This window comes from Zosterops lateralis (genome assembly GCF_965231275.1).
Source record: "Zosterops lateralis genome assembly, chromosome: 7".
In the NCBI taxonomy this organism is placed as follows: domain Eukaryota; kingdom Metazoa; phylum Chordata; class Aves; order Passeriformes; family Zosteropidae; genus Zosterops; species Zosterops lateralis.
The window spans coordinates 11422135-11445123 of NC_139767.1; the positions used below are offsets into that span (position 1 = coordinate 11422135).

Here is a 22989-nt window from a genome sequence, read left to right on the forward strand (position 1 = left end):
TAGCTGCCAGTGAAAATCCATGTTTCTCTCTGGCTCAGTAGTTCACAGCTTGACCTAACTAATAGGGAAGTTACTCCTGAACATGGACTGTGCTGCTGTTTAAAAAATCACCTATCACTATGCAAAATAGTGCATACCCTCCCACAGTCTGAAAAACAGTACTAGGGAGCAGATGTGCTGTGAACCCTGTAAAAGCTTGGGAGGTAAATGCAATACTTACTTCAGTTTTGACTTTGTAGTAAAATAGGGCAAATAACAATCCCAGAAAGATGTTTATTTAAAAATATTGCATTGGGCTCACTTCCTCTTTCTTAAAGAGACCCATGGAAGTTTCTGCTAGCTGGTGTAATTGTCTGTGTGCTCAGAAGAAGTGATAACAGCTTGTATTTATTCAGTTCTTTTCATGCCAGAAGACATTATAGCATTTTACAAGCCATGGGTGGACCGGGCAGGGCAGTTTTCCCCACAAGAAGTCTTTTGCAGTCTCAAGTCGATTGTGCTCCTGCTGTGATTCAGCACTCTGGTCACCCCTGCTCTTGCTGGGTTTTCTGTGACATTGCTTTCCCAAGGTTGAGAGAGCACTTGGCAAAGCAAGCTGAAGGGCTGTGTTCCCCAGGTTCACATGCACCTGAAAGTTAGGAGAAAAACACTTCTTGGTAGTACTCCTTGATCCTGTATTTGTCCTCATTGCATTCACCTTTGGTGTATGGTTTTCAGGAATACCTTTGTGTGAGTGAGAAAGAACATAAGGTGCTTCCCTTAGTACTTTGACATAAAATATATCAGAGCATACATAGCCATGTCCCACATTAGTGTAGAGCAGAGAAGAGAAGGCTACCAAATAGTCCTTAAGTTCCGGGGGAAGGTTAAGAAAGCTAAATGAACTCTCCTCTCAGTAGAATGCACTTGAGACATTTATTGCCAAGCTTAAAACCTACATACATTAACTGTGTTCTCACTTCTCTTCCACCAAGAGACTGAATAACCATCCTGGGGATAAAAGGAGAGCCCCAGGAAATCTGAGTGAAATGTGTAGGGCACAAAAGGAGCCACAGTTCCCCGTAACACCTCTTGCCAGAAAATAATTTTCACATATTGGGCATTCATACAGTCATATGGAAAACTAAAAGGAAACATCTGCTACTTGCCCATATGGTCTGCTGCCAGCCACAAATAGTCTGTAGAAAACAGTAAGAACCAGGTTTAATTACACTGCATGCAGAACTGAATCACAGAAATACAAGCTTTTCTGCTCTTTCCTAACATGCTGGTGTATCCAGCGCTGTGTAAAGAGCATGAAAATCAACACAACTGAATTTTTGGTGTGAAGAAAAAGCAGTTGAAAGCTTTTCCATAGCCTAGATTAAAAAAAAATTATTCTGACATAATGCTGGGAAGATGGAGTTTGACAATACTGACAATTAAAAAATATAATCAAATAGATTCAGGGTAACAATTAGAAAGCATGTGCTGTATGTTTGGGGAAAACTAAGCAGTTTTTATATTGTTTTCTAAGTTAAAGCAGAGTTGAATAGGGGAAGAAGTAATCTAAAAGAACAGAGTTCTGTGCTGTTTTTCTCTCCATTTCCAGGCAATCCGTACGAGGTTTCTGTCTGTCTGACAGCCGACCTTTGGTAGTCCTTCTGCCTCTAAAGTCCAGGTTTTCAAATCCTCTTGCAGTTTGTTGTGATATTTGTTTGCCCATTGGTCACACAATCCAGTCCTTAACCTTGTCAGCACAGAGAAGATAAAAATCATCTTGCATTCAGGTTTCCTTGGCCCCTCTGGGTTTTCAGGTCCCCTCAAAGATCAGTGCTTTGACCAAGGCCCCTGGGCCCTGGCCCTTCTGCCTGGGTGGAGAACCTGATCCAACAGCTCTGGCCCCAGGCTGGGTACCTGCCTGGAGAGCTGCAGCACTTGGAGAGGGGCTTGTGCTGGCACTCAGGACTTCCAGCAGTCTGGGATCACCCTTGCTGTGCATTAGTGGAGAGAACAGACAGAGTTCATGGAGCTGGAGGGAGTTAGGTTTCAATGAGGTACATAAGCCCCTCTTCTTATCCCTTTGTCTTTTACAATTACTTACTTCATCACAGTATTTTTTAATGAGTTTGTGAAGCTGGATTAAAGAGGTGAGATTCAAAGGTGGATTACATTGTTTCTTAGCTGTTGTCTGTATTTTATGGTGCTGTCTCCCCTCTTTCCTCCCAGTCATTCATAGGTATGTTTGTCATCCTCACTAAACACAGAACACACAGGTTTTGAGGCTGTGTAGGTAGACTCTTGATTTTGTGCATGTCATTGTGGATGAAAAGTTAATATCTCCTTTCTGATCTCACTGTTGTTGGACTAATGAGAAATCTAGCTTACTAAACACAAAAAGAGAATAATTAACTTGAAAAATTTCAAGTGACATTACACCAAAAAAGTAACCTCACCTTTCTTTGAGGCCACTTTCCAATGTGCTTTTGGGAAAGTTAACCTCTTTTCTGTAGCAGGAGCTCAACAACTGTCTTCTCCTTGCTGGAGTGTGTTTAGGCTAAAATATATAAAACCAGTAAGGTATTCAGATATCTCAGGAATCAGATCAGAACTGAAAGAAATCCTTAACAAGTTTGTGTAAAAATGTGCGGGATGCTAACAAGCCATGGTGCAACTCATACTCACATTGCTAAAACTGCCAAATTGTGAGACAATGCCTTCATTTCTAAATAACTAAAATTTAAAAATGTTCTTTCAGGAAAAGGTTTTCCATGTCAGTTTTTAGCTTAAACAGTTTTTTTGTGATGAGGCAATAAATTTCTAATTGTTTGTAGAGAGATCTTAAAAGAAAGTTGCAAATAGACCTTTAATTATGTGCATTTACCAGATCACACTGTGCTGGCTGGCTCCTAAAGAGAACAATGTTAGTGAAGGTAGATTAAAAAATTACACAAAACGAACTTGAATAACTAAAAGCCTTTGGACATTTTCAGTTCTACTAGATTGTGCTCTGCAGAGGGAAGGATTTCAGGGAAATTGATTTATGCTGTCTTTTGTTTATCTTCTTCTTGTCAGACGGTACTAGTGGTCAGAATGAAAATTCATGTAATCTAGTTTGCTGTGTAAACATTGTACATATGCTAATATGGTGATCAAATAACCTTCAAGCATTGTGAACATTTAAATAATATTGAACTAATACTGGAAGAATATAATCTACTGAAACATTGCAAAATATGTAATGTACCAGCTTTTCCTACAATGTATTTTCTACTCTCTCTGTATATATATTTCCTATTAATATAAAGATAACTTGAAGTATCATTTCTCCAGTTACAAAATAGTACGGCTAGTCAGTAATCCTGTAACACTTGTAATCACCTAGTACAGGTGATTGGGCTTTATATTTACATTGCCATCACATCATTCTAGTTCCTTGTGTCAAAAGTTTGACAGGGACAATTCTAGTTTTTGGGTTGATGTGAATGATTCTTCTGTGAAATACACAATTGGATTAGAGATCCTTATCAGTTGTCTTTTCACACTGCCCATGGGTCAAGTATGTTCATGCTAGAAGGGAAATATGTGCAAGAAAAACATAATACTTAAAGACCAATGCAGAGCTTATCAGCTTATCAAATTCATTTCATGAATTTGCATGTAACCTCAGCTCAAATACAGCAGAGACAGTAACAGTACTAACATCCCTCAAACTTGCTCAGGCTTGTCTGCAGCTTGTCAATCAGCACAGCTTCAAGGAGCTACTGGGGTCTGTTCCAAAGTGTTGACAGAGCAACATTACTGGGGTGTGTTGTATTTTTGTTGATGCCTAAACTGTCAGACTCCAACAGTGTCTCATTACTCTAACTCCCTTCCTCATGAAAAAAGGGCTCAAATTGTAGCTCAAGTGTTCAGCAGCTCTACAGCTGAACCAGCTCCCAGAGGATGCCCAGGAAAAAAAATAGCTCTTCCCCTTTCTGGATGAAGAGCCTTGCTGCAGTTATCCAGGATGCCACAGCTGACCCTGTCTTCTTCCTCAGTCTCCAGAACAACAGTCGTTCTCAAACTGTGCACAAAGTTGGTTCAGGGGAAAGTAAAGTTTATTAAATGCTCCCAGGAGAAAATGGGCATTTTGAGGGGTTTTACAGGGTTATGAAAGGACTCCTTTGAATTACGTGTAACAGTAACCTCTGTGGCATGCAGCTGGGGCTTACCTTTGTGGGCTGTATCAGGATGTTTGCCTCCAGGTCAGCTTGGTCTTTTTATTTCCCCATCTCTTCAGGCACATTAGGTTTGTCATAATGCCTAGAGGAGGCAGAAGGAAAGAGAAGATTCTGGTCATCAGGAAATCTTGTGATTCTCATCAGTAAAGCTATAAATCAGCCACCCTGGCAATCTTAAACAGCTTTTTTTAAGAGGCACTAATAACTTTAATCATTTTAGTGGGATTTGGAGGTATTGCAGCTGACTGAAAATATATTTTCTTTAGCACTGTGCAAATACTAGATTTCATGCTGTAAACTAGAGGAAGATTAATTTGTTTCCACTAATGTCAGAACAAATTCAGAATTTGTTCTCAGTATGAAACTGTGAAATGAGGCAGCTGTCAGCATAATTTGCCCCTATCACTGCTGTGCCAGCAGCTCATTGTAGTTTGGCATTTGCAGCTCTTTTGACATTGTACACTAGTGTGAATCCTGCCAGCCTCTGTAAGGCCAAGGCATGAGTACTGTTCATTTGACCAGGAATAGGGCACTTAGGTTTTTGCCTTCAAAATCACTTCAGCAAAATGATTGCTAGAGAGCTGCTGTCTCTCCTGCTGCATCTCATATCTTTACAGCACAAGCACTGGCTGTGTCTCATTTGCCTGCCCTCTGTTAAGCCTGCCATGTTCTCTGAGCAAAACTGTCTCCTTCCTGAGCCCCACTTCAAAATTTCACCTGGATATTAAGCTCAAACAGTGCTAAATACTGAGCTCCAAACTGCAGATACTCACCTGTGGTGAGCAGTGATATGGTGCTGATAGCTCAGGTTTGGTACCCAGGTCCTGATCCTGAAGACGTGAAGGGTAAGAAAAGGAGGAATCAGTCCTCTCAGGAGACAAGGTGTGGTGAAGGGAGACAGGAAAGAAAGAGATAGTAATGTTACTCTCTTTTTTTTTTTCTATATCATCAGTCATAGAGATAAGGCTCACTTGATTCAGATCTGTCTTGAGTCTGGTCAGTAAAGGGGGGAATTGAGTCCCAGTGTTGGTTCTACTACAGCAGGGGAACCTATGGACTGATGATTTGGGCATGGATTCAGGTACCTTCAAACAAGAAAGGCTTCTGACTTGTGTGTTTGTCACCAGAGCTGGAAATAGTATGTGGAAATATATTCAGGTGTTGATACTGATATTCAAGGTAAAGAGAAGGCATGGCTTCAGCCACGCCTTTCAGATTTTTAGTGGTCAGAGTAATCAGAAAATAATTATCAAGCTTATGAACTCTTCAGAATATGAGTTAAAGTGGTATGTTCATGATTTTAAACCTGCTTCCAAACATCTATAGAAAACCCAAGAGAAACAACATAACTGAAGAGGAAAAAATTAGCAGAATGTTTTCCCTCAGGTGTCTTTAGATCTGAAATGCATTTTGTTCCTTGCTCTGCTAGAGCTCAAATCTGGTCATACCTGAGTGTGTAGAAAGTTCCTGTAGCACTCAGTATCCAGTTCTCCACAGCACACCACTGGCTGCAGGCTGTGCACTGGAGTGTACCAGCTTGATACAACTTTTTAGTGCCAAATAGACACTAAAACACATTAAAGGAAAATGCTTTCCTGGGAGGTATTGCTGCACTGAGCTTCCAGCAGTTCTCAATAATGCTTTTGCTGTGGTCTAATCACAATCCCTGTATTAGGGCTGAGCAAGGCATTTTTCCAGAAAATGCATTAAAAATGGTTGAACTCCCAAGTTAAGGCGCCATTCAGTTTAAGTGACCATCAGACCTTTGTGTGAAAACAGTGGGATAATAGCAGGAATGAGAGACAAGATTTGATCCATTGATTTCTCCACACTGTTCTTGTCCTTTCTCCTTCTATATGTTAGCATTAAGATTTCTCTTTCAGTTTGTCATTTGTCTTTTTTTATCCCGAGGCCAGAGTTTTTTCCCAGTTTCCTGTCTGTTGTTTTCATTTGTTTATAACTTTGATAAATTCTTCTTGGAGGCAGTGTTGCTCTGTTTTGCATTTGCTGGTGCTGGTTGGCCTAGGACATTTCTAAAAAAACATTAACTTTTCCCATATATGACATATGGCGGTTTATGGTTTCCAGGCCGAGCAATGTGGTTGTACGCTTCCAGATGAAAATTAGTATGTTCCTTTTCTTTAGCCAAGAGAGAGAGTGTGCATGTCCTTTGCTGATATAAATTAGTACAGCTGCATTGTCTTCAGGGAAGGAAAACATTTTCAAGGTTTGTCTGTTAAAGAAACTTAGTTTCTTACATGGGCAAAGGCACCAAACAGTTTCTCTCTTTTATTATTCTTTAATTTTTCCAATGTTAGTTTATAGCTAGAAAGGAAAAACTCTGGTGTTTGTTCTTTAAATTCATCAGTCCTGTTCTCTAATGCTCATCCAAACACTTTTCCTGAAATGTTTGTCAGAGATCAAAATGAAACATTAGGAGTGGAAAACTGTCTAGAACTGGAAAACGGGTAAGATTTGTATTTATATAAAATATAAATACAGGACTGCTATGGCCTTGTTTTCATTCTGGTAAAAGTGGTTTTATTTGGCATCAAAATAAAATGTTAGAGGCCACCAGTTTACTAAGGATCTATTGTTAGAGTGCAGAGAGGACAGTCCTGGAATGAGCTGCACTAAAACACTCTTCTGATGAGCTGTTGTGACCTTGTTGCTTCAATATGTTTTCCAGAAAAAAAGTTTATGTTTATATAACCTGTGTAGTGCATTAGAGAGACACTTTGATAACAGAGATAGAAAAAGCAAAAATCTGCAGGTTTTTTAATTTAAGGTAAAGTAGTAAGCATAACTAGATTCTCTTTGTGGAGGATAGAAATAGGTAAGAACGTACAAGACTCATTTCAGCCACCTGTTGTAAAAGTCGAGGAAGTTTATTAAATCGTGTCATTACAAAAGCTAATTGAAAATAGATTAATTCTGAGAACATATGACTATTTAGATTAGCAAGCTGGAATCATCACCTGCTTATTTGGCAGGTGATGCTTAATGCTTATGCCTGGAGAATATTGAGTGGCAATTGGAACAACTGTGTCCTTCTATTGTCAGAGCCTGCCTCTTAACTGATTTGCTCTACTGTAAAAAAACCCTGCTGTTTTATTTCCTCTGGTGTGTAGGTCACACTAAATTGATCTGGCAGGCTAAAACAATAATTTTAATATTTTTCTATGTATAAAACAAAGTGTTAGATTGCAATTGTGTTGTCTTGCTGCAACCTTTGCCATCAGCAGACCTGCTTCTGTCTCTCTTGCTGGCTACTGGAAGGCTCCTCCTCTTCAGGGGGCATGGTAGACTGGAAAGACTCAAGGACAGAAAACTGCAGAGCTTCTGTTGATGCCTTGGGAAGGCTGACTTGAAACAGAGACTGGACAGAGCTAGAGAATAATGTAGGTATTTATTGAAAGACCTCTAGGATTCACCTTGGGCAGGACAAGAGCCTGACCAGGGCTACACACAAGGTAGACTAAGAATGGTCACAAAATCGGTTGATTGGTCACAGGGTCTTACATTTTTATGTTTTGGTCCATTTGCATAATAGGATTTAATTGTCCAATTACGGCTTCAGGTTGTGAGATCCCATCCTTCTTGTTCCTCCCTTCAGTCCACTGTTGTTTATGCTTTTGGGCCTGAAAGGTGTCCTTGGTCTTCAGCAGGAAGAGGATTTGTTTTGTCTACCTACTCTGTGAAGAGAGCTTACTAGCACTTAATATGAGGCTCAGAACTACACCCTTAGGCAGCACAGAATCTGAGAAACATGAAAGCTGAAACTTAAGTCATCACTGTTGCAAACCTCCTGTGTGAGGTTGGTTGGAAGATTTCAAGGAAGGATGAATGGCACTTGAACATGTTGTAGCTGGTAAATGTTTGGTTGTCCGCTATGTGCTTGCCATGTGTTCTCCACATTGCCTGCTCACCAATCTTTGCCTGTTTTAGTAAAGGACCTGTCAGTGCTTCTCTCTTTAAGTCTTCTGTCTCTCTTTACTCCCCACTGAACTCTGCAGGATCTTCGCTTTCTTGCAAAGGATGTTCTTGACAATGTTCTGAGTGAAACGTTGTTTTGGATAAATGTTTTGAGTTTAAGTTTTCTATAATGTCTTCTTTCAGTAGCAGCCTGTTCACGTGTAACCCAGTGTCTTCACTGGGTACAAAAGCTGATGTTCAAGGTTGATTTTACTAACAGGGTTGAGAGCTGCACTCTTCCCTTGAGTGCGTGCCTGGATGTACTCCTGGTGTTTGACCTACTTTTTGCAATTTCCCCCCCAGCTGCTGGAATTTACTCATGCAAACACAAACATTAACATTGGTGGTGTTCATTAAATGTGAACTTAACTTTAAGAATAATCTAATGAGGGGAAAACAGAATGGCACACCAGAGCACTGTCCTCTGGAGAGCATTCTGCAGAGAAGTTACTCCACTGGACGTTACTGCATTTGTAATGTGAGCAATTTACCCCATGTCCTGTCTGCTCTCAGCAGATCCACCTGATCAGTTGCACTTTGACAGCTTATAAACACTGTCAGGGATTGCACACCAGGCATATGTAGAAGGAGAGACACGCAATTCCTTTAGGAAGGCCAACTCCTTCCCAGCTCTGGAGGGTATAGGGGGCAAGGAAGCTGACTTCTGTTATGGAGATACTTTAATGCTTATTTACATCACAAACCATTTTATTGTTTACCCTGACATATTTTGCAAAAATATCTCTAAGGAAGAAAAGGAACTCATTCCACACATCTTTAATTTTGTTTCATTCTTAGTTTTGTGCCAAGACCTAAGCTGTATTAATCTGGGTAGCAGCAACGGTGTATCTGGCTTAATTAGGAAACAGACTGTTTAGTCATTTGAGGATTGCTGTGCTGAATCAGACTTGATTTCCACATCCGTGCAGATACATAGGAAGGCCAGTGAGATGTTTGTGTAAAGCAGCACACACTCATTATCACTAATTTTTTGTAGCTGGCATGCCTAGGTATTTTTTCAGCTTCAATTTTTTAAAGTCTTACTCATTTCAAAACTGCCCATTATTAATGTCTGAAGTCTGTGTGTAATTATAGCTTTTGATTTTGATGGAGTTCTAGCATGAATAAATCATGATTTTTTTTTCTTTCTTTTTTTCCTTTTTTAGCATCGTAGACAAAGAAGTGTCATTAATGGCAGAAATTGATAAAGTTAAAGAAGAAGCCAGTAAGTAAAAAAAACACAGGGAAATTTTGGAGTACTGTTGAAACAGTTGTTTTGTTGGCAGAAAATTACACAATCCATAAATTTGGTTAGCAGCATTCCATCATCTTTCACTCTATATGTGTAGTCAGGTAAGGCTTTGAAGTGCCAGGGTAGTTCCTATGAGGATTGTGCATCAAAATTTCAGTATTATGAAATTAGGTAAACCAAAAGGTGATACAGAGTTTGATTTAAATTACTTACTCCTTCTGCTTACCTATTAGAGCTTTTTGACCACTTTTTTTTTTTTTCTCATTTCTGTGGTTATTCAATTACTTTGTTTCCATTTATCAATCACTTTTTGCTTGCTTATATTACCTACATAAGTTAGAATACTGGAATTAGGAAGTAGGGGAGTAGGTTATTATATTGCCTTGCATAGCTTTAAGGAATAGTGATCAAGCTTATGAATTAGAAAATTTTAAAAATCAAAAAACAGATGTTTACTGCAGTTTGTTTTCTTAATAATCTGTGGGAGTTGATTGCATTCCAAGCTTTCATGCTGTCACTGGTTTTTGCATTTTCATGTATATACTGTTTTGAGGGGTTGGGAAAGCAAGGTGAGCCTTATAGTCGGATACCATGATATCTGTCTTGCACTCCATTCAAGATAGCGTTTGTATTTACTCCCAGTAAATACAGGGGGACATGTTTCAGTAGAGAATGCTAAGCAAGAAATTGAAGAGTAACCAGAGTGTTGTTAGAATGATACTTTTCCTGGCAGATGAAAATGTCCTTCATATAAATGCATACAGTCCTTTTATTGATTTGTGAATTTAAGGTCCTTCCAAGCAGGGTCACAAATATATTTAGCATTCTTGAATGCTTCATCTGCATTTGGAACTCACTTAGTTTACAAAAGTATACTAATTGAATTTTTATTGAAAAAAATGCTCTGAAATCTCTGTTGCTGTCCAAATCTCTTCCAGTTGTACTTATGTAGAAACTAGAAGTTACAAAGTTACAACAGCAAATATTTTCAGAGTTTTTGTTTTGAATTCCATTTGCTAATTTTCTAGGAATAACATGAAAAAGATGTGAATTTGAAGCTTTGTGTTATTCTGGAAAGGACTTGTGGAGGGATATATATCAGCAGTTTTTGGTTACCTACAGATACCAGGTAGCCATAATGAGCTACAGAGCATGCACTCATTCCCAGGAAAACCAATGGTAGAATTCCTACTGATCAGCAGACAGAGAGCCCTAACTGCACAAACAAAACCACATTTTGGAAATCCACTGTCCAGGGCTGATGATATTATAGGGCCCCTTCATTAATCTTGCCCAGTGATAGGAATTTTTGTAAAAAGTAAACCTAATTCCTATCTACCAGCATGCAAAGTGCTGCATTTGCACATGGCATGTTCTGTTTTCTTGTTTTCCTGCCAGCTCCACACATGACAGTGAATGGCCCAGTACCTGTCTCCAGCTGTGTGGTGTCTGCTGTCTCTCAAGGCTGCTGTAGGCTGTAAAGGGCCTTCAGAAACTTGTTACAGGACTGTAACATGCTAACCAAGATTTAGGGTATTATTTATTTTCATATCTCTTTGCTGCACTCAAGGACTGTTTTGCAGTGGGTGATCTTACTGTCAACACTAGGAAAAATTCCAAATATGATAATTTCAGGGTTTTTTTAAAACATGGGTATTTGGCTGGCATCTCATGGAAATAAATGCCAGTATGAGATGAGATCACATGGTCTGTGCAGTCACTTCAGCAAAGAGGATATTGATCTTTGGGAGGAATAATATTAGCATTACTTAGAATAAGCAGTAAAGCAGAACTATTGGACAAGGTAAGCACCTGGTAAACTGTTCATTTAATGAGATAAAAAATTCTCATTCTCGTAGCCCATATTCCACAAAAATTTAAATAGAAAAGATCAGCTGGGAAGATAGCAGCTGTTCTTAGCATAAGTAATAATGTAGGCACAGATTTACCACCAGGGCTAAAGGAAGTGTAGCCACCCTCTGCCGTCCCTGCAGTGTGACACACACTCCTCTACAGTCACACAGTTTGTTTGCTCCTACACAGCTGTGTCTCCCTGTGCCTACTGGATATCTTGTACTCAGTGAAACATTGGAACAAGTTTCCCAGAGGAGGAGAGATCCTCATCCCTGAAAGCATTCAAGGTCAGGCTCTGAGCAACCCCATATATTGAAGATGTCACTGCTCATTGCAGGGAGTTGGACTGGAGACCTTTAAAGGTCCCTGCCTGCCCAAACTATTTATTGACTCTACAATACTTTCAAAAGAAGGTGTTATCTGATTAAATAAATTATAATGGGTTGAGAAACAAACTGTCTGTGAAATATCATTAATTCTCACCTTCAAAAATAGCATTAAAAAGTATAGGCTGGTTACATGACATGTCAAGTGTGCTGTGGAAATTTGTGGCAAAAAGAAGGCAAAGAAACCAAAATCTCTACTGCTGTAGTGGAGTCTGTGTCCCTAGGATAGTTTACCTTAAGTACCACTCCCCCTGACTGTATGTGTAAATTCAAGACAAAAGACTATGATTGTTATTATTTTACATTTAGATGTTGTTTCCTCTGTGCCATAAGTATTGATCCCATCAGCCAGCTAATCAATTATTGTTTTTATGCTGAGTTACAATTTAGGTAATAGTTTGCATATATTTCCACCAAAATCATAATGACATATTATCTTGTGTACAAGTAGGTCAGTGCTTTGTGGTTTATGATTAATCTGTCCCTATAAGAATATAACTACTCACCCCTTTCTTACACAGAATACACAAGACAGGCAGTAATGAATATTTAGTATCTTTTTCATAAAGACTGTTGGCCTTCAACACTGCTTTGCTGTTAAAATGGCAAATGTGTATTTTCCATATGTGAGAGCAAAATTGCGATGCCAGTGATTTTAACATAAACTGTATATGAACAGGTTTTTTCAGAGGAAGTGAAATTCTCCTGTGTAAATCAAATGTCTTCAGCATATCTTGAGAAACAGGCTGGTGACTCAATGTATTCTTAATTCCATGTCTGGAAGGCTCCCTGTGTTTGTGCTTCAAAATAAAGCACTGGAAAACTCAAAACCACGTGTCTTTGCCCCTGTTTGTCTGAATGTGGGAAGACTGGTTTAACTTTGATTTTCTGACAGTTATCCCATTTTCAGATCTTTTTCAAAATCAGGCAGTGCAGTGAAATATGCTGATCAACTTAATTTGTGCAAGTATCATATTGGAAAGGCAGCTGAAGTCAGTGATCCATGTGTTCATCTCACATGGGATATACCATGTTATTGCCTAAAGACTAATAAATTACAGAGCAATTTACCTTCCTAGCAATAATGACTGACTGTTGGTATTTGGCAGTGGAAATCCTGACTGCTCGGCAGAAGAAAGCAGAGGAGCTGAAGAGACTGGCAGACCTTGCCAGTCAGATGGCTGAAGCACAACTCTCTGAACTCAGGGCTGAAATTAAGGTCAGGCATTCACTTCTGCTTAGGTATTTTAGCCATTTGCAGAAATGCCAAGGAGGAGTTGTCACATTAACATGCCCAGGCTGTTTATTCCTGCTAAGGGTAAAGGGGTAAATAGCTTTCCATAGGGAATATGTAGCTTCTTAAGGAATTGTAGCACCTCTGAGCAGTGTACAGGTGCTATCAGAGGAGTGTAAGCTATCCCCTCTTAAATGTAGCAGTGGGGAGTTTTGCTGTTTGTGTATCATTTAGACTCAGCAAGTAAACCTGAGAGCTTCAGGTTCAGTGATCAAACATCTATTCTCCACTGAAAGGACCCTCTTCCCAAGTGTGGGAGTGACCCACCCATCACTGGGCTGTGACACGTAATTTGGTAAGGATGGGAAAACACTTGGTTCTGCACAGAGATCTTGTGAACAGGGCAGGGTCAAGAATTTGTTGAGCCTTAAAGCAAACTTAAGTATTGATTGGTTCTTTCACCATCCATAGAGTCTTTTGCTGAGAGTGTAAATCACTGTTAATATGTCTACTTTTGCAGCACTTTGTGAGTGAACGGAAATACGATGAAGAGCTGGGCAGGTCTGCCCGATTTTCCTGTGATATAGAGCAGCTGAAGACCCAGATTCAGCTCTGTGGAGAAAGTAAGTGCTGATGATCCCTGTCACTGAATTTCTCAGAACATAGCTGTTCAGCAGAGCTGACAGCAGGTGCTGCCAGTGTGTGAGCGTGCACCAAGGCCAGTATGAGTGGTGTCTCTGAGTGCAGCACACAAGTCAACTTTACAGTTTGCAACATGTTAGACTCACTGTGCCTGGGCTGCACACTCCATCTGCAGGTGCACAGTGCCATCTTTGTCAGAGATTTCCAGGTATTACTCAGATCAGTTGCAGTTTTCAATCTAAACAGGATCCCAACTCCAGGAAATACACAAATTCAGTAATTTATAAATTGATAGTAAATTGGAAGCTTCTGTGTGTGAGCATAATGTAATGAGACCAATTCAGATCTCTGCTGCTACAAAGTAAATCCCCAGCTTTCTAACAGTATTCACTGGGTTTTTCAGGAGCCATCTAGAGTCATAGAATCGCTATGGCGAATCACTAAGGTTGGAAAAGACTGATCTCACCTTGCTGCAACCTCCTTTTAAGTAGAGAGCAGTAAGGTCTCCCCTCAGCCTCTTTTTCTCCAGGCTTCTGTTTCTAAATCATCTGCCCTTCTGATTGGAAATTCAGGTTCACATTTTTTGCTTCAAATATCCTGTCCTTGTTGTAAAATATTTCTTATCTCTGTCATGCTTTTTTTTTCCCCTAAAACAAAGTGATACAAGACTTTGCCCAGTATGTTGCCCTGTCCTATGGTATTCCATTCAGGAGAAAACTGGTAAAACAATACTGAACAAGTGTATCTTAGTGGAAGGAAAATAACAAATGTTTTCAAGTAGTTCCTAAAAATAGAAAATAGAGAGAGTACTGCACAGAGTACTGCACACACTCTGCCAATACAAGCTTCTGACTACATAGCTAAAGAACTGACAGCTTGGAGGCATAACCAGTTTAACTCATTAGACCATAAGAATTGCTTTTGCAGAATACTTTGAAGATCCATCTAACCCCATATCCTGTCTCAATGAAACCAACCCAGGATGTTTCAGAGGAAGACATAAACTTTCCAGTAATGCATTTAATTGTTTACAGTCACCTCATAGATCCTGTCTAATACCCTGAAGCATAAGAGATTGAAAATTCCATAAAGATTATCTTGACTAATAATACCACAGCTGCTATTGATATAACCATAGGCTATTTTTCAAAACTCATTGAACTACTTTTCTAAATAACTTCCAGCTGCAGTTAATTCTGCAAGTTAATTATTTATACCTCATTTCAGTAAAGCATTACATAAGCACAGTTTGATGCAGGCCTGTTTAAATCAGGTCAGTGAAGTTAAAAGAGCAGCTTTTAGCAAGGGAGCAGTATCATCCTAGAAATGACTGTCTGAAGAACTTTGCTCATACCTGCCCTGAGTGACCTTAGATGAGCAACTTGTGATGATTGGTGTCTTTGACAAGAGCTTTTCCGTGCAAAACGTTTCTCTTAGCATCATCTCTTAATGAGGCCCATCCCCTGCTAGGAGCTACAAATGCCCCTCAAACAAGAGATTTTACAAGGCCCATAGCTAAGAATAGCCACTCTTAAGGGCTTTAACAAAAGCAATAACCAAACCCCCAGAGCCTTGTGCAAAGGAAGGAATGTTCTAGATTGAGGAGATCATAGCATATACTCAAAATGACAGACAGGAAGAAATAAAAATAATTGGATTGATATATATCAGAATGTCCAGTATCCTTATCCTGTACATCTTTTTTGTTAAAAATACATTTTTATGACAAGCATCTGGGTTTTTATATGGGCTTCCATGTGCAGCAGTCTATTTTAGATGAGAGAGAATTAATAGAATTCAGGGATGGTTGGCCTCACTGAACTCAGAAGAGAAAATTCAGTTCATTGTGCAGATCTCTGCATTGTTTTTCTGAAGAGGACACCTAGTGGGAGAAATAGCTGATGTTGGTTTAAGTGAATAAGATCCTCAGAAAACCCAGCAGATGATGCTTATTTAGTAAAATGATTCCTCATCTTCTTTCTCTGTATTAGAAGTGAAAAAATAGAAGTACCTCTTAGATAAAAACAACAGGTGTCTCTCTGGAGTGAGCCTTAAATTTGTCGTCTGTACCAGAAGAAAACAGAAAAATCAAGATAGCAAATTAAGATCAAGAACTTCATTAGCCTTGGAATCCTCTTCAAGACTGATTGGGGGCTATTTCACAAAGGCAGCTTAGAGAAATGTAGAGTGGAATCAAGGATTTTTTGGAGTGCATTTTATATCTACACATGGCTATGCTTATTAAATTGGGTGATCTCAAAATGCTAAAAAGTAGAGAGTAGGAATATACTGAGATGGACAGTAGTGGTTCCTGATGGTGCAGACTGTTGTGTTCTGCAGGAATTAGATAAGTGCATTGCATCCAGTTCCAGTTTTTGTAGATACCCATGATACAGAAACCCCTTTTTAAACCTATTTCCTTTAGAAAGGAATAAATTAAGTTCTCTTGGATGCCAAAAGCCTGGCCTTCTGCCAGCCTCCTTCCAATTTTAATGCAGTGCCACCGTATTGGCTCTTATGTCTCCAGAAATGCCTCACAGTGAGGCAGACTTACAGGTGTAGAATGTACATGGCCTGACTCCAACCAAGTTACTTCAAGTTACCTTAAGTAAGCTTACCTCATTATTTGAAGTAAGACTGAAACAATGCTTCCAGAATTAACTGTAAGCAGGGTAAGAATATAGCCTTCTGTTTAGATGTTGATCATTTAATTGATAACACATAATCCTTTTTTTTTTTTTTAACAGTTTCTCACCCAAAGAATAACTATTCCTCAAGAACACCATGTAGTTTACTGCTGTCTTCAATGACCCCACATGCAACAACTGGCAAGCAAAATACGCACAACCGAAAGTCCTCTAATAATCTCAAGAACTCTGATAATAAAACAGCCAGCAGTAAAGTACAAAGTTATTCTTCTTCCAATCCTGCAGAATCTTCTTCTCAAGGAATCCCAGCAAATAAGCAGGTAAGATGTCAGTCAGTCATAAAATAAACTAAATTACTTCAAAAACTTTCAGAAAAATAGGTAGCATTGAAAGTTATTAATACAAAATCAAATCTGATTTGTGGTCTATATTTAATTAGTAGTTTTTGAAGATAGTAAGCATATATTTTCCAGCTTCATTTTCAAGTCAGTGTGAACATAAAATGTAGAAATACCAGAAATACCATATGAGTAAAGACAGCTGTCTGTGTAGAAGTGTCTAGTGGCAGTAGTAGAGTGAAAAAGAAAACTCCTCCATTATAACTAACTGCTATGGAGGAGAAACATTTAGTCCTTGACAAATGGTTAGCTGATGTGCTGTTGAGGCACAATTATTACATACACTTTGAAAGTAGAATCTGGCCAGGTTTAAAAGCATATTATTTTAGAAGCTCTATAATAAAGGTTACAGTATTGTACTATATTAGTAGCATGACTATATATATATATATGTGATACATATATGAATTATATTTAATTGCAATAGCACCTTAGAATGTCCCTATACCATTGTTCTTAGGTAAAGCTGCCACTAAAGTTGGTCTGAATTTTGTCCCAGTAGGGATTTTAGGCTCAAGTAGATGTGTGAAGGGAAATGTAAGACAGTGCATAATGTCAGGGCATGTCCTATGTCCTGTCAGGCATGCAAATAAAAGTAATTCAGCCACTTCCCACTAAGACTCAAAGCATCCTCTGAGCAAAATATCACAATGGACACATCTTCCACAGTGAGGATTCTTTACTTGACTTCAATTTACATGTGACTATCTTGTTCTTCTGCAGTCATACTGCAGTACTTGCACAAGTCTTTACTAGGAAAGCAATATTCATGATTTTGGAAAAAATCAGTCAGTATTAAGTTCTTCAGTACTTCTTAAGTGCTCAGAGAATCACAGTGTATCCTGGGTCCCACTCCTTGCCCTGCACAGGACACCCCAAGAATCCCACCATGTGCCTGAGAGCATTGTCCAAACACTTCTTGAGCTCTCTCAGGGTTGATGCTGTGACCACTTCCCTGAGGAGCCTGTTCCAGTGCCCAGCCACCCTCTGGGTGAAGAACTTCTCCCTGATACCAAACCTAACCCTCCCTTGAAACAAATTCAGGCCATTCCCTCAGGTCCTGTCACTGGTTACCAGAGAGAAGAGATCAGTGCCTGCCCCTCCTCCTCTTCCTGTCACAGGGCAGTTGTGACTGCAGTGAGGTCTCCTCCTCAGTCTCCTCCAGGCTGAACAGACCAAGTGACCTCAGCCACTCCTCATACAGCTTCTCCCCAAGGCCCTTCACCATCTTCATGGCCCTCCTTTGGACAGTCTCTAGTAGTTTAATGTCTTTCCTACATCCTGGCACCCAAAACTCCCCCAGCACTTGAGGTGAGGCTGCCCCAGTGCAGAGCACAGTGGGACAGTCCCCTCCCTTGCCCAGCTGGCCATGCTGTGCCTGATGCCCCCCAGGACATGGCTGGCCCTCCTGGCTGCCAGGGCACTGCTGACTTGTATTTAACTTCTATTGACCAGAACCTGCAGTTCCCTTTCCTCAATAACTGCTGTTGAGCTGTCTAGAATTTCATCTCCTTTTCTGTATTCTCTTGAATCATGGCAGATTTTAATTTGACATCAGTGATGAGCCTGACATCTGTATCTCCAGACTACTCAGATGTAGTATGATACTCATAGTTCTGGTTATAGTTATAATAAAGAGATTCTGGTAACAATCAAAACTTTTTAGTGTTTTCCCTCTCCTGTTCCCTCCTGACAGTTAATTTTGACTGCTGTGTTTCTTGGCCTGTTGGAAGGATTCAGACAACCTAACAGTTAATCCCATTTCTTTCTGGGTAGAATGGGCCTTCTAGCCAGAGGCGAAGATTCAACCCACAGCACCAAAACATGCGACTTAATGGATCTCATAAGTCACAAGGTAATGAGGCAGATCAAAATGCAAAGAGTGGTCCCAAGTCTGAGCACAGAAGACAGCAGCATAACAGCTTTCGATCTAAAAATAAAGGAGCTATGAAAAATCAAGAGCAGCCTGCAACTGCAAGGACCACAGAGAATCTGGCGCACCCGGAGAAGTCCCGACGGAAGCATCACACGCCGGACACCGCAGAGCACAGGCCTTTCCAAGGCAGCGTTGGCAGGGCGTCACAATGCAATTTATGTCCTGCAAGGATGGAGGTCTCTACTGATGCCACTGTTCTTTCGGTGCCAGCTGTGACTTTGGTTGCTTAAAACGTCACAGTGATGGCAGGCGGAGAAATTCCATCTCTTCATTTTAGTTTATTGCTCGAAAAGCTTGTTGGTGAAGAAGATAAGTCAGAACATAGTCTTTTAAATCTTTTGCTGCTTAAAACTTGTTGGTATCTCTATTACTTACTAATTATCAGAATTAAATCATACTTTAAAGGCTTTCCCCAGTATGTTCACATTTCTTTTCTTATGACTGTACGGAATCTGACCAAAGCAGCATTTACTTCTTAGAAAAATTAAATCTAGATTGGAAAGATAAATTGATAATTAAATTCATAATAGCAAAAACCTGTTGTAGATATGTGGTTACACCAGTCAATATTATTATTTCATAGAACAGCCTGTGTTAGAAGGATCCCAGGAAGTCTCTATGCTGTGGTCTGCAAAGAAATCAAATAATCTTGTAGAATTTTTCAGCAAATCTCTATACATCTTTCTTTCTGTGCGTGTATACATGTACATGCATGCACACTGTATACACAGAGAGCATTGTTCTATACAAGAAGAGTCGAAAAAGCAGTTAATTTGATTTTAGCTTATTATTCCATAATCTGAGATCTTTAAATTCAAGTATAAATTGTATTAAATGTATTACATATTGGTATTTTTCATGGACAAACTATTTTTATGAGGCTGAGGAAATATGCTCATTTAAGTTTGGAATGTATATAGTAATGGCTATTCAGATGCACAGCCCTGTTCTCCATCCTTATCAGCCACTTTTCTATGACTAGTTGGATTTATTTTTTGCATATAAAAAGTTGCAGGTCTTCTAGACTTGAATTCAAATTATTTTTCTATATTTTTGCTGTAGGAACCATCTGTCCATAACAAGAGCTATGACTAATGAATTACTTAGTCTTTATGTTCTGAGTCTGTATTTCAGAAAACCTGTTTATTCCAAATAATTAAAATCTTTCTACAATATCCTGGTGTTTGCTGCTTTGCAGTGCCTGACCTTGTGCTCTTACTCAAACTGTATTTGAGTAGTGGAGCAGTTATCAGTGGGAGGCTTCAGCTGAGTCTGGACTGGACTAGGCTTTTGCTTCTAGCTTGATTCTAATGCCACAGCACACAAAACAACCTTGCCATGAGAGTCACCTCCATGCTGAACACATTTTACAGTAAGTTACTGGTTAACATAGTAAGGTGTCAGAATCAGAAAGGTGTAAAGGTCAGTAAGACTGGCCTCCTGTCGAGGTCAGTAAGAGCAGAAGGACACTTGAGTAGCTTTAGAAGTTTACACCTAGGTGATTATTTGCTATTGCTTTTACCAATTTCCTCTGCCTAATTTCTGTTTACTGACTGCACACTTCCTTACTACTGACTGGATTACTTCCCTCTGGGACCCTTGAAAAATAATCCCCAGGGGAAGAGTGAAGTGCATTCCCTAATTTTTATTTTTCTTTATATACATATACACTGTCCCACATGTGAATATTGGTAAAACCTGATTTTAAAAGGCAAGTAACTCACTGTCATCTGGAAGAGGGGTGAAAGAAAAATAAACGTGTAGGTGGACACTGGCTTTCTTAGCATTGCAAGCACTGCTATTATCCTAGTTAATTACCTATCACACTTTTAAGCTGAATGTTTTGGGGTAGATGGAACTAAAATTCCAGAATCTTTGTTGTGTATACCCATCAGATAGGTAGCTTTTCAAAATTTATCTGCTGCCTTATGGTTTCACTGTAACCTCACGCTAAGAGATTCAATTACAAATTCCATGCAGACATTACACAGGAATTTCTTACATTATCCATGTGTAAGTTGTGAAACATGTCTCTTCTTGTAACCCTAAAAAAATCAAACTTACCTGTAATGACAGTTATTCTTTCCTTAGAGCTTCTGTGCTTGATTATTGCATTATTGAAAGTTAATTTATTCCATAAGGCAGTTTCTCACAAGTAACCTTCTGCAGATAAATAAAATCTGTAACTTAACTCAGCACAACAGGACTACCTTGAGTACCAGGCAGCTTTGATGTATCGGAGACTCAGATTGTGACAGATCCAGGAGTAACAGGTGAGAGATGGCATTTCTTTTCTCTGGTGATGCCAAGATACCTTCGCTGAAGAGCTTTGCATGGGTTTGGTTAGGCTGAGGAGAAGGCTGGTTCTGGGCATGCTGCAGTTTTAGCACACCAAGTTTTGTCTAGTATCTCTACTGGTTTGGGAATGTTATTCTAATGCACATTTTAACCACATTAAGTGGCTGTGCTCTGAAACTGTGTCGGAACCTTCATCTTTCATGTGTGTCCGTATGCTTGGAATTATATCTGCCAATTTCTAGGAGTGTTTTACTATTGGTGGTAGTTACAAGTAGCCAAATGCTCTTGGGCCCACCTTCAAGAGAACTTCATTTTTATCTTCTTATTACAGCGACAACTACATGCAATTCTCCTTTTAAGGGACTTGTAGAGGGGCAGTGACAGAATTTACGGCAGGGCAAGGCTTCCCTTCCAGGCCAATCCTCTTTTATAAAAAGTCCCCTCAATTAGCAAAGCAAATACAGCTGTTTGGTCTCACTCAAACACAAACATGGAATTCCCACTGCACTTTGTGCTCTTCCAGAAGAGGAAACACATCTTAAAGGGGCAGTATTTTAAAGCAGGTTGAATCTATCTTTTGTGTAAGATTAAATTCAGAGTAAGGGCAGAACCCAGCAAAATAAAGATCCACATACACAGCTGGAAAACTAAAAGCAGAGGTAACTTAATGCAGTCGTGCTCTTTGGAGAACTTATATTAGTTAACCATGTATGGGGAAAAAAGAAAAGATAAACTCAACACTTAATGTGCTTGAAAATTTTTCCTTTAAACAAAACCCAGTTATTCTGGAATTGAAACAACTTGCTGAACATGTTTGTTTTTGCAACATGATCTCTGCTATAATGATTTATAATTTCACAAAGATTCAAAGTAAACCATTGTCACACCACTTGACAGTGCATCTAGTTCCAGTCACCATGATGGTTAATGCTATCCATCTATCATAAAATGGTTCAATATCACTCTTAGAAATTAATATAAACTGAACAAGATTCTATAATATAAAAACATGCTGGAAGTGCCTACTTAGATAAGTTAAAAGGCTGTATTTGCACCCCATCCAATTGAAAATAAATAAAATCAAGTCCTTTCTTTACCTTCTTCACCAGAACCACTTGGTCATTTCATCTACTGAAATTCAAGGGGGTTATTTTTTATTCTTTTAACCACAAGCTAGTATGTCCAGGACAAAGAGCAGACTCATTAATGCTGCTGTAATGCACATGACACAAATGTTACTTGAAAAATACCAAGCTACCAAAATAATTAAGTAAACACTGAGGTAGTAACAAACTCTCCTGTAGGAATATTCTCAAAGCTTTTTCTTGTATTCTCGAGTTTTTTCTCACCTAAATTATATTCTCTGATTCTGTGTTCATAGAAGTTCTCTAAATTCAAAAGTTGAAAGAAAGCAGCTTTAGAGAGCCTTGTAAAAAGATTTTAAAATGCACGGTAAAGTGCTCAGCTGTTGAATAAATAGTGAAGTAGAACTTACACAGAAGAGAAGTATTAAAAACTGCTTTTCAGACAGATTATTATGAAAAACAAATTTCATAAACTTAGTCTCATGTTCAGAGAATACTAGAGTACATTATGTTAGCATCCTTCCATAACTTCTGCTTTGTCCTTTGTTCAGTGAAAAATTTTTTTGAGATAGGAAGAGCCTTGGGATTGTTGATCTTCAGGTTTATCTTTAAAGAAAAAACACTAGCTTAAATACTCCAGAGGTCAGCTGGTCTTCCATATACACACCAATAGCAGAAAATTATAGTGTTCTACACCTTTATAGTGACTACTGTAAAATGTCTCATTAAAAACATTAGTACATGAAAATTCGGGGGTTTTTACTTGTGTGAATTATGTTTCAAGACCTTATGGTTGGGAGAAAAGCCTGAAAATGTGATGGCTTTAAATAATCTAGCAAGTCAAACATTTAAAGAACCCTTCTCTAATTCTAATAGTCTCAGGAATTTTAAGAACTTGCTTTTTGGCAATGTTCTCAGTGTTCAGAGACAGCTGTATTTACTGTGCTGGAGAAGCAAAAGTAGTCGTAAAAAAACCCAGCACCCAAAGCTAAGCAAGGGTGCAAAACAAAGCCAGATTTTGTTCACTGATTTAAACAACTAAAAGGGCTCTTGAAAATCAAGGATCCAAACTTGCCTTT

At 39.1% G+C, this 22989-nt stretch overlaps 1 protein-coding gene across 5 annotated transcripts in view; it reads left to right on the top strand.

Annotated features, from left to right (window-relative positions):
• SPATS2L (spermatogenesis associated serine rich 2 like) overlaps nt 1-19673 on the top strand; it is a 77872-nt gene extending 58199 nt beyond the window's left edge. For all 5 annotated transcript variants that reach the window (XM_083865460.1, XM_083865464.1, XM_083865462.1 and 2 more), the window contains 5 exons: nt 9344-9402; nt 12779-12888; nt 13424-13526; nt 16293-16513; nt 18368-19673. In XM_083865460.1, coding sequence (XP_083721586.1) covers nt 9344-9402; nt 12779-12888; nt 13424-13526; nt 16293-16513; nt 18368-18757 — 883 coding nt within the window. In that variant the 3' untranslated portion in view covers nt 18758-19673. The remainder of the gene's footprint in view (nt 1-9343; nt 9403-12778; nt 12889-13423; nt 13527-16292; nt 16514-18367) is intronic.
• Nucleotides 19674-22989: the final 3316 nt, after the last annotated feature.